The following is a 12,200-nucleotide window of genomic DNA, read 5'->3' as shown; positions in this document are numbered from 1 at the left end:
TCCATGTATCCGTCAAGTCTCAGGCATGTCTCTACAGAACATTTGTTTTCATTTATAACTGTTCTTTGGTCTTTGCCCCCTTTAGGTGGTCACTTTGCAGACCTCACTACTTAAACTAGAGCCTCCCGACCACGTGCGTTTGGCAGTGCTTGATTTTGTATCCTCTGTAGGAAAACTTTTTATACCTCAGGCTATGCAGGTAATACCCTCTTAATGTTGTTCCCCATGCTAACAAAATCTTTTAAGAATTACTAAGGGATTTTTAGGCTTTAGTTTCTGGAATTCTGTGGATTTTTGACAATGAAAATTGAGGGGGGAATATAAAATGTATTTTGTGAAGAGAGGGTGACTGTCAAAATAGAACTCATTTTCTTTCAGAAAAATGTATGTTGACATACAAGTAATTCATAGCGTTTGCTGCAGTGTGAGAGTCGTTCCAGGTGGGCTCTAGCACACAGAGTTCCTGAGGAAGGAAGTCATATTCATGTCTTCTAGGGAGCAACGTACAGTGAGGAAATTGGGTAGTTTATCAAAATTATTCTCTTGGTTTTATATCCATCAGAGTGAACCTGTTTGTTTTTTAAGACAGTATTTTTTAAAATGTTGCAAAGTATATATAGTCAACAAATGGATATTTATTTATAAAAAGAACCCTGCTAATACACTTCTGCTGAATTTTAAGACATACTTCACAGCAAAAGGAAGTCCTCCTCCTAAATTGAGTTTTGCCTTATTACTGTGGTTAAAACAATTCTAGACAGTTGACTCTGCCCCACCTCCACGGGAGATACTGTAGAGTTCACTGATGAGAACTTTTTATGTAACTGCAACAAAAACATGATGGATGGACATTATCTCAGTACATGTTGATTAAAATCTTTGAAACCAAAAATTTAACCAGTTAGTTTCTAAAGGGTTTTCTTACTTACCAGGAAATAATACCATACTGTATGTTTTCATCATGTACGTTTGTTTCATGAGACACTGTAGACTTGATAGCTTCTTTTCAATTCTTTGGACAAAAGTATTCAGATACTTGCATTTGAGCTATCTTCATTTTAGCATAAAATAAATGTATTCCTAATGTTGCTTCATTAGTGCACAGCCACGGACCCTAATGGGCCTGGAACTCAGGGAACAAATGTTTTATTAGCAGGAATTACCTTACATATTCCCAGGAATGAAGTTAAGGTCTGAAGAAATGTAAGAGGCACTTTAAAGCCATGAGACGGGTTGACTTAGTAAATTGAGTTCTTGCTGTGTGTCCGGCACTGCTTTCATCTCTGGGGCTCGGTAGTGAACTAAGCTAACGCCCGCCCTCAGCCTGCCGGGAGCTGCAGTCAAGTGCTGACACGGGTCGCACGTGAAATGGTGGTGAGTGCTACGGAGAGAAGTGAAGCAGGCAAGGGGAGAAAGAATGTGTATGTGCGGGTAGAGTCTTAAGTTGGACTCAGTCAGTGGAGTCCTCAGGTTGTCCTCACATGTCACCTTGCTGAAGCTGAGGGGCAGGCGGCTCCCGAGCAGGGGAGAGTAAGTGAGGGTCCTGCGGGGAACGCCTGGCACACCGAGGGCAGCCAACGCAGAGCTCGTGGGGCTTGGCGGGCACGCTCTGAGGGAGTGGGAAGCTGCCTTCGGAAGGACCTGAACAAAGGAGTGACGTGACCAGACAGGTTTTATGACGTGTTCACTGGGACAGAATTATGGACACTTGACAATGTCACAATAATGAATGTACTCTGCTTTAGTTTTCTTCTACTTATTAAGGTTTGGTTCTCTTTTTAGGACAAAATTCTGCCCAGCCTGTCTTCTATTTTTGCCTCACTGTTGGCTGACAGGAACTGGTTACTAGAACAACATACCTTGGAGGCATTCACTCAGTTTGCAGAGGTAATTAGAAGGCCGATCAATCACAGTGACCTCTAAAATATTTTAGTATTTCAAATTTTCCAAAACATTCCAAAAACACTTATCAAACTATTTTTGTATCTTAGTCAAAGTTTTGTGCTGGAGGAGATATTACTAGTCTGGTAATTGCTTCTTCCTCTTACCCACTGTCATGCAAGCTATGCCTTTGGTCCTAAGGGGGCCCCGAGACGCCAGGATGACTGGGCGGACGTAGTTCACCCCTGCACTTGTGCAGGGTGTCGTGTTCTTCTAAGGCCCTGAAAGAACTATGAGCTTAACAGTCTGAGGATCCTCTGGCGCTGAGTATTTTAACTAAGGTCATTCTTCAAGCCCATGTACTTGTTTTTGCAAGCTGTTGAAATATATTAACACTGGTTTTGTTTATCAATCTTCTAATAGGGAACAAATCAGGAAGAGATAGTTCCACTGTGTCTCAGTTCTGAAGAAACAAAGAACAAAGTTGTATCCTTTCTGGAGAAGGTACTGTATTTATATAGAATCAAAACAGTAGTGTCACATATTTTGTTATCATGTTACCTTTTTTGAAATTATAACCAAGTTAAATACCTTTTTAGCTTAAACTTTCCACAGTGCTTACTAGCACAGTGGTGACACATTACACAGGTGGGACCACATTACAAGTCAGAAATAGGGCACTTGCAGTAACTCTGCCTGTAATTTGGGATCATTAGGGCAGTGAGATGACTAACGGGGGTCCCCTACCTGTTACTGATCTTAATTAGATTCACATGTGGAATCATAGGCCCGAGAGGCTCATGTTTACTATTTTAATGTAGGCATGGCTTTTCTGCCCCGACGGGACACCAGACCTACTTTTCCAAATACTGACCAAACTGTTGAATCATAGGGCTCCCGTATTTGTGGGGACAGTGTTAGGATGTAAGTTAAGGGTTCACTGAAGCACCAACAGGACAGTTAAACCACAAATTTACAACGCCAGGAGAAAGTGAATTTAATTTTTGTAAACAATAATCTCATTTTGAACTGGGTTAGTCTTCTAATTTACTACTTACATATACGCACAGGTTACATGTAAGCTGGACCTAAGTGCGTTTGTGTCCATGTTGCTTTTGCCAGTTCCCCCCCGATTCAGTAAAGGCCAGCAGACTCATTTTTTTCTGGAAAGATGACACTACCACTTTTCTGTAAGGAAAGAGAACACCGTAGAGTAATTTTACCCAAATTACACTAAGAGGATACATTTACAGGTGAGTCCAACTTCCAGAATTTGCCTGGTTCACAGGCTAAGCCAGAACAGCTTAACACTTGGCTCTTCAGCATGCAAGCTTTGGCCCTTTCACTTCTTGAACATCACGGTGTTCTGTACTAGGACCAAAATGGTAACGTGTTGATTTTTCACTTGGTTTTTCATGCTCTCTGGCAGACGGGGTTTGTAGATGAAACTGCAGATGCCCGAGTGGAACGTATCAAACAGGAGAAAGGTATTTTCTGGGAGCCCTTTGCTAAAGTTACTGTGGAAGAAGCAAAGTGGTCATCTTTACAGGTACGGACTGCTTGTCAGTGTGGGTCAGGCTTTAAATAAGACATTCTGCCCTTCTACCTACTGATAAAAGTAAAACTAGTGTGGTTCTCGGCCTCATATTGAATATCAAAATAATCAAATAGATCTAGACACGTAAAATTCTTTTTTATAGCGAGTGTTCTTTTAAAAGTCACATGTCTTCTTCCTAAAAGGTTATCAATACATAGAACAGATGGGACTACAAAAATAGACTCTAACTTTCAGTTATTTGTAATAACCTTTGGAAAAGTTACGTGTTTGTACCAGTGATGCTACAAATGCAAGTTTCTGAACCACAGAAGAAAACCAATTAACCTTTTTTCCAAAATGTTTAGTTTGCTCCCTTGCCTCATTCATCAAACCAGCCGAAGAATTTCTGGCGTTGTCTAGAAACCACGTCTACCTATTAAGAGGGAAAATCTGACACTGCTAAGGATATTCAAAATTGTTTTGAGCACTAATAGTATGTGTGGAATGGTAATCTCTAAGGGGAATAACGTTCTGGTAAATTTTAGTTACAACTCTTACAAAAACCAGTAACTTGTTTTCAAGACATGTAACTTTTATGCCTGAAATCTATAAAGTTAAATATATCATTAGTGTTATGTAAGCCGTATATATTATGACCTTCCTTAGGAAGATAAGGATTATAAAAACTGTCTTGGCCCCACCCCTTCCTCCCCCTCGTGGTACAATGATGTTAGAAAGCCTGACAATTTACTTAACTGGCTCAAAAGCATTATTACAAACTTAGTGTTAAAAAGGAAATAGGAAACGTTCAGAAAATTCATACTTGGGCTTTTTGTAAGGACAGATTACATGTCTAAACAATACCCACTGGAAGCTACCAGACAAGGCAGCACTTCTTAGTCTCGGACCTTGAGCACTGATGGTAGTGCCCCAAACCCCTGTGACAGAGCAAAAATGCCTTCACTTCTCTCCAGATGATTGCGGGGGGGGGGGGTGCCCTTCAGCCCTTGTGAACCATAAAATTTTCATGTAAAACGTGGAAAGGTCTTTAATCATTTTGGAATGGTACCATGGCATCACTCACCACGTTGTTCTCATTTGCCAGCCTTACGCAAAGAGAGCCCGTCACGAGCTCCCCGTGGAGGAAGAGTACAGGGCAGCAGTGCAGGCGGCGGCAGGGGCCTTGGGGGCAATTGAGTCATTACTCCAGCAGTCCGTTCCTCCAGACTGGCTTCTAACAGAAATGGAGGCGCTCCACGAAAGGATCGACGAGCTAAAACGCCGTGTGGTTTAAGGTGACACTTGAGTGGACTGGACCATATTAACAGTAGATAGAGTTGGATATCATTTTTTGTCATCCTGCAATAGATTCTTTAAGTGAAAATATTGATGTAATTATGTCTGTATATTTTCTAACACATAAAACAACTTTTATAAAGTTGAATCTAATGAAAATAGTCTTTATTGGACATTAAGAGAACAGGATTGTGGGGGATATTTCTCATTAAGAACTTTGGTACAAGGTAACACAGGTGGAACAGTCAGTAACTGCCCCGGTCCCCACAGGGCCACTCATTCAGATAGCACATCTGTAAACAAATAAATAAGCTGCCTAAGGGAACCTCAGCAATTTAAAATCATTTCTATACTCTACAGCTAAAATATCTTCAGTAGGTTTCATAACAGAGCTTACTCTTCTGACAAAGAAATGGCACAAAATTAAGCTAATCAGCTTGGATTTTTCTATTTATTTTCTTTACGTCTGGAATTGTTCTGGAAAAAAAGCAGTAAATTCAACCTTTCCACAGCCACTTGCTCTTCACAGAAACTGGCCTCAGTTGGACGCCCAGGCTCGTCCTCTGAGGAAGGCTGGGAACCTCCTCGCCGCCCAGGGCTTCCCGCCAGCACGCCACGTCTCACGCTTCCATTGGCACAGACTGGAAAAAGAGCTCCTGGTATGAGAAAAACAGGATGCTTTGGGGTTTTCTTGTCTGCAGAGCCTGCTTTTGAGGTATTAGTTTGATTTTTTTTTTTTTAAGGAATCCTTTTTCCTAGAGATGAACTCACACCTGTTGTCACCAGTTAGTATCTTCCCAGTTCAGCTCCCCATCTTCTCCCCAGCCCGCAGACTCTCCCTGCAACAAGATAAAGCAAACCAAGGGCAACCTGCTCAAACAACTCATGTTCAGACTAGAAAGGTCAGGAATTTTAAAGGGGCCCAAAACTTGTCTAAAAGACATCTCCTCGTGTAAAAATTACTCACAGGAAGCTGAAAGGATTACCCTGGTTCTAGCAGTACACTGGAAAATAACTGTCCAGTGACTACATAATCATTAAGATCAGTCTGATGACACCACATTCTTGGTTTAATCCCCCTTTCCAAATAAAAAGGTTATTGCAGTAAGTGGCCCGTTAAACACTTAGGCCAAGCACTGCTGCATTTTTCCAAGGAAGGAAAGATGCCGTTTACAGGACCTGAGTTTATTCATTTTACGCTTGACCATTGTACCTAGTTGTGTACATCAGTCTTTTCTCTCACTAGGAGAACAGCACGTCACCTGTTATAAATGGGACAGTGCGCCTGGCAGCTACACGGGAGGTCCTTAAACGCGCACGGCACAGTGCAGTGATCCTTACCTCAGTCATTTCTGCTGCAGCAAATTTTGAGGAAAACTGCAACACTGAGGAGACATGCTCCCTGGTGGGAACCATCGCTTCCATCGCTTCTGTCCTCAGCCCAGGTAGGACAAGAACAGCAGTGGAAGGCTTAATGTCTGGGGTCATGTCAGCAAACCAGTCCAGCTCAGGGTCTCTTACTGGCTTCTTCTTTACCTGAATGGTAAACTCCTCTCCTAAGCCAAGTTCTGATGGAACCTTAGGGCGCCTGTCTTCTGACGACACTTTTGTTGGCCTGGTTTGGTGTGGGTCATCCCTGCTTTGTGCAAGACCGGTCTTTTGCGGTGGGCTTGACTTCAAAGGCTTGGCCTCTTCAGTGAGTGGAAGCGAAGTCGGCATGGCCTTGTGCTCCCCTGAGGTAACAGGTCTTGTAGCCGTGGTTCCACTTTCCAGAGTTATTTCAGTGTCTAAGCCGCTGGGCTCAAAGTCATCCCAAGTCTCCTCCTCATCCACGCTCACGTTGGTGCGTGGGGGCGTGGCAGCGGCACAGGGCTCTGTGGGACAGACCTGGAGGCTGGCGGCTTTGTTCTCGGGCTCCTCGGGGTCGCTCCAGTCAGGCCAGTCCTCAGACTTTTTAGAACTTGATGGGAACTTCTCACTGTCTCCTGAGGTAATTTTCAAATCCAAGATTCCATTAATGGGAAATTTAATCGGCTGAGAAAATTGATTGCCTGTAGGGGAATAAGTACAAGAATCATTCTCATAAGAAGTTGGTTAAGAGCAAGCAACATATTTAGGAGCAAGTTGACACTAAAGACTCCTTGGAAATATCCATGATACAAAAAATGAGAGATCCCAGCAAAACATAACAAAGGTGTGATGTAAGTTAAACAGATATTTAAATTGTAATTCAATGGAAGCATAGCAAGCAACAACTGGAGCACATAATCCTTTACTAAATATTCAAACATACTGTTTTGTTGGCATAACTGTCTATAAACAAACACAGAAATGTTCTAAGCCAGGCAGCGTTACCCTCGAGATGTGAATTACATACATCCTGAAAAAGCATCGTGTGCTCAAGTAAGTTTGCCTAACCCAACATATCCTCATTCTAAACAGATTTTCTTAAGTGTAGTCCAAGTCACTGAGTCTTGTGCAGTGTGTTCTGACTCTGCTAAGTTCCCCAAACTTACTTAACCATACAGCTCTTTTTTTCATGGTACACCTTTTAACATCTTCCAGAATTACCATTCTTTAATACAGTGTGGAAAATGCTACACTAAGGCACCTAAAGTCCCAAAGTAAAGTATCTGGTGCAAAAAATTCAAGCAATGTCAACCTGTTCATGTGTCAGTTATGAAGAAAAGACAGGTAAATACCCTCTAGTCTAGGGAAGAGGTGGGCCCCAGCTGACTACGTAATTGTGAGAGAGAGAAGCTTCAGTGTTCCCCAAAGTGCCCTTAAGTTTCAGAGCTTATTACTCAGGAGAACATTCCCCCAAGCAGAGGAAAAGCTCTGTAAATTGAGTAACCTACCTGTCTGTAAGAGAGAGTTGTAATAATCTCGCTGTGTGTGCTGCCTGCTGTCCAGGGGCATGCTGCCAGAAAAGAGACACTTGGGGAATACGCTGGAGGAGGGGTTCTCCAGGACCGGCGAGGTCTGACTGCGCTGGCTGCAGACGACGTGCGTAGGGGAATCTGAAGATAGATTAAAACTCAAAAAAATGAAAGGGATAGTAAATTGCTTCTTTTTCTATCACATTAGGTGAGCAACAGTTAAGGGAAAGGGGTATAGTTAACAGAGGGAAAAGGTAAGTTGCAGGGAGAGGGCATCTTCAGATATTTGAAGAAACATCTATTACAGAACGGACTGCCTATCCTACGTGGTGGTGACAGGATAGAAGGGCTTCCAGCATTAGGGGAGCAGGGAGGAGGCAGAGAACTTTTATAACTAGGTATCCTAATGGTTTTAACAGCCTTTAAAAACACTTTGGTGGTGATTTAACACCATAATTGATTCTACTCACCTCCTTTTCAGAATAAAATGAATGTACTTAATGGCACAAAACCATACACTTAAAAATGGTTAAAATGGTAAGCTTTGTGTCATGGGCATTTACCTTCCAACTGGGAAAAGAAAAATATTTTAAGAAAATGTTATCATTAATAGTTTATCAGAAAGTTTATACTAAAGAGTAGGTATTAGTCAGAAGGATTCTAACGAAATTTTTGGCTTAATACTTCCTCTGCCTTAGAAAAGTGCGGGTGGGGGCACTGAGCCACGTCGTCACAGGCCACATCCCGCCTCCTCACCCCGGCCTGTGCCACAACTGCCCCACACTCTTGCTTATTTCTTCCACTGTCTCCCCTGCTCAAGTCCTAATTTTTCTTACAAAATACCCCACAAAATTCTTACTCTTGACTTTAATAGCCTATAAAGACCAGAAATTAATGCTATTTCCCATGTAACATCCAGTGGGAACACACGAGAAGTAAGGATTTTCTTGATTCAAGGAATCAAGGAAGTACCTAAAAATCAGTAGCTTTTCACCAAACAGGCCAGCAAAACCCAAAGAACTTAAACATCTAGTGTTACTGAGAGCTGCCACAACCTTTCTGGAAACTGACAGTCTCTATTAAAATTTAAAATATATTCTTTGACTCAGTAAGAAATCCTGAAATGGATGAAAGAGCCATCAACAAGGAAATTGCTGAATTATATTCAATGAAATATTAGGCAGCCACGTACTGACCTGGAGACAGGTCTCTGATAAGCTGCTACACAAAAAAGTCAAGTTGTAGAACTGTGCACAGCATTTTCTCATCACTTTTTGGTTTTTGAATCGTTTATCTGTGTGTGTAAACATACATCTGTGTGTCTTTTTGTGGGCTTAAAAAAAGGCATGAAAGGATTCCCACTAAACCATTAAACTGTTTACCTTAGACCCCCCCCCCCAGAAGAAGCTGGGAGCAGGAAACTACTAGCTGTTTCCTTTTAATTCTCTGTGTCATTTGAATACAGTCCATCTGCATTACTTGTATAATGTTAAAAATCTAATACATTAAAACAACAACACTTAAAAGGTAGGCCTTTTAGTCATTCTTACCTTCTGGGGAAAGGTCGATGGTTTTAGTGAAACTTGGGGCAGTGCGTTTGAAGATCTTGGTTCTTTCTCCTCCCACGACCACCTCTGGTCCAAGCAGGGAGACCAGCACTGCTAGGCTGTGAAGAGTAATTGCCACAATGGAATCGCTGGTATCGCGCAGGCCCAGTAACACCTAGGAGTGAATTGGGTCATAAGCGCAGATAACCACGTTGTCTGCCTTTTTCTCCCCTGTAAACAGCAGGCGGGCTTCACTCAGACTGCTTGCTCAGATGAGCGCCGTTTCTTAGATATGTGTTCTATCTAGGTCAGTAGTTCTCAAACTATCTGTGGTCGAGGGGCAATATTCTCCCCTCCCAATCCATCACAGCCTGATATGTTAAAAAAAAAAATACCCCCCAAAATGAAATTAAATAGACAAATACATTGGAGATAACATAGATTATTCTGTTAAGTTGCTATAAAAGGTTTTAGATTTGTGCACGATGGCTGTTGGCTCCTTCCTCCAACCCAAGGCCAGAGTCCTCCCAAGAGCTCAGCACTTCTAAGCCTCCCACACCCAGTATTCCCAGGTGGCCTTCCATCCAAGTACTAACCAAGCTCAAGACTCATCTAAATGAGGCCACAAGCGACCCACTTCAGGTGTAAGGACACAGACAAAACAAAGGAACAGAAAAAAGATGTTCCATACAAATGAAAACCAAAAGCAGGCTGGGGTCACTATACTTGTATCAGACAAAACAGACTTTGAAACAAAGATGGTAGTAAGAGACAAGGGCATTACATGATAACATGAGGATATAACACTTACAAATATTGATGCACCAAACATAGGAGAACCTAAATACATAATGCAAATATTAACAGACCCTAAAGGAGAAATAGAGCAACATAGTAATAGTAGGGGACTTTAATACCCCACTTACACCAATGGGTAGATCATCCAGACAGGAAATCAGTTAAGAAAACACTGGCCTTAAATAACACATTACATGAACTTAATAGATTTACAAAGAATATTCAATCCAAAAGCAACAGAATACACATTCTTCTCAAGTGCACATGGAACATTGTCCAGGAGAGATCACATGTTAAGTCATAAAACAAGTCTTAATAAATTTAAGACTAAATCATATCAAGCATGTTTTCTGACCCATTCAATGGTGTGAAACAAGAAATCAATTACAAGAAGAAAACTGAAAAATTAAAATATGTGAAGATTAAACAGTATTGTACTGGGTCAAAGAAGAAATCAGAGGATAAATCAAAAACACCTTGAGACAAATAAAAATGGAAATAAAACACACGGGATGGAGCAAAAGCAGTTCTAAAAGGGAAATTCATAAGAGAGAAATTCCTACCTGAAGAAACAAGAAAAATCCCAAGTAAACAAATGACTCTACACCTCACGAACTAGAAAGAGAGCAAAGGAAACTCAAAGCTGGTAGAAGGAAGGAAATAAATATCAGAGTAGAAATAAATGAAATAGAGACTAAAAAGACAAAAGAAAAAAATGAAGCTAAGTTTTTTTTTTCCCAAAAGATAAAATTGACAAACCTTTAGGAGACTCAAGAGGAGAGAGGACTCAAAATCAGAAATGAAAGAGGGGGCGGGGATAGCTCAGCAGTACAGCTCATGCTTAGCATGCACAAGGTCCTGGGTTCAAGAAATGAAAGAGGACACGTTAAAACTGTTGCCACACAAAGGATCACGAGAGGTTACTATGAACAGTTATATTTATGCCAACAAATTTGACAAAGCAGAAGTGGAGAGACTCCTAGAAACATACTGCTGACCAATACTAATACTCAAACAGGAAATCTGAACACATGGATCATTAGTAAGGAGATGGAATCAGTAACCAAAAACCTACCAACAAACAAAAGTCCAGGAACAGAAGGCTTCACTGGTGAATTCTACCAAACATGCATTAAAAGAATTAGAACTAATCCTCAAATTCTTCTAAAAAATAGAAGAGAAGGAAACTCATATTAAAAGGCCAGTATTAATTACCTTGATACCAAAACCAGACAGGGACACCACAAGAAAAGAAAATTACAGGTCAATATCCCTGGTGAACATAGATGCAGAAATTCTCAACAAAATTACAAAACAGAATTCAATACATCAAAAGGTTCACACACCGTGATCAAGTGGGATTTATTCCAGTGATGTGGGCACAGTTGAACACCCACAAAATCCATGTAATACACCACATTAACAAAATGAAGAATAAAAATCATATGATCTTCTCAATAAATGCAGTAAAAACATCAGACAAAATTCAACATCCATTCATGATAAAAACTCTCAACAACCAAGGAAGGTATAGAGGAAACACACCTCAACATATCAAGACCACATACGACAAGCCCACAGCTGACATCCCGAAAAGCTGAAAGCCTCTCGAGATCAGGAACAAGACGGGGATGCCCACTCTTGCCACTGTTATTCAGCACAATAGTGGAAGTCCCAGCCACAGCAGTTACGCAAGAAAAGTAAAGACACTCAAATCAGAAAGTAAGTAAAATGACCACTATTTGCAGATGACTATATATAGAAAGCCCTAAAGACTCCAACAAAAAACTTTCAGAACCAACAAATGAATTCAGTAGTCACAGGATATAAAAATCAATATACAGAAGTCTGTAGAATTTCTGTACACTAATAATGGACTATAAAAAAGAGAAACTAAGAAAACAATCCCATTTACATCTGCATCAAAGAATACCTAGGATTTAACCAAGGAAGTGAAAGACCTATACACTGAAAATTACAGGACATTGATGAAAGAAACTGAAAAGACACAAATAAATGGAAAGGTATTCTGTACTCATGGACTGGAAGAATTAATATTGTTAATAAACTGCCCATACTACCCAAAACGATCAACAGACCCAATTCAATCCCTATCAAAATTCCAGTGGCATTTTTCACAGAAATAGAACAACCCTAAAATTTGTATGAAACCACAAAAGACCCCGAATAGCCAAAGCAATCTTGAGAAAGAACAAAGCCGGAGGAACTATGCTCCCTGATTTCAAACTATTACAAAGCTAC

At 40.9% G+C, this 12,200-nt stretch overlaps 2 protein-coding genes across 10 annotated transcripts in view; one reads left to right on the top strand and one right to left on the bottom strand.

Moving 5' to 3' along the window:
* The window catches only part of C21H1orf112 (chromosome 21 C1orf112 homolog), a 39,398-nt gene extending 34,531 nt beyond the window's left edge, over window positions 1-4,867 (top strand). For all 4 annotated transcript variants that reach the window (XM_014555995.2, XM_032463765.1, XM_014555990.2 and 1 more), the window contains 5 exons: window positions 86-199; window positions 1,783-1,887; window positions 2,305-2,385; window positions 3,311-3,430; window positions 4,524-4,867. In XM_014555995.2, the coding sequence (XP_014411481.2) occupies window positions 86-199; window positions 1,783-1,887; window positions 2,305-2,385; window positions 3,311-3,430; window positions 4,524-4,712 (609 nt within the window). In that variant the 3' untranslated portion in view covers window positions 4,713-4,867. The remainder of the gene's footprint in view (window positions 1-85; window positions 200-1,782; window positions 1,888-2,304; window positions 2,386-3,310; window positions 3,431-4,523) is intronic.
* The window catches only part of SCYL3 (SCY1 like pseudokinase 3), a 34,421-nt gene continuing 27,078 nt past the window's right edge, over window positions 4,858-12,200 (bottom strand). For 4 of the 6 annotated variants that reach the window (XM_032463769.1, XM_032463768.1, XM_006173235.3 and 1 more), the window contains 4 exons: window positions 9,144-9,315; window positions 7,573-7,734; window positions 6,056-6,765; window positions 5,152-5,553 (listed from right to left, as the gene is read on the bottom strand). In XM_032463769.1, coding sequence (XP_032319660.1) covers window positions 5,494-5,553; window positions 6,056-6,765; window positions 7,573-7,734; window positions 9,144-9,315 — 1,104 coding nt within the window. In that variant the 3' untranslated portion in view covers window positions 5,152-5,493. Of the gene's footprint in view, window positions 5,554-6,055; window positions 6,766-7,572; window positions 7,735-9,143; window positions 9,316-12,200 lie in introns of all 6 variants that reach the window. The other 2 variants (XM_032463770.1, XM_032463772.1) reach the window with 2 other exon arrangements.

This window comes from Camelus ferus, chromosome 21, assembly GCF_009834535.1.
Source record: "Camelus ferus isolate YT-003-E chromosome 21, BCGSAC_Cfer_1.0, whole genome shotgun sequence".
NCBI classification, from domain to species: Eukaryota; Metazoa; Chordata; class Mammalia; order Artiodactyla; family Camelidae; genus Camelus; species Camelus ferus.
The sequence above is the reverse complement of the archived record's forward strand: the minus strand, read 5'-3'. Positions and strand labels throughout refer to the sequence as shown.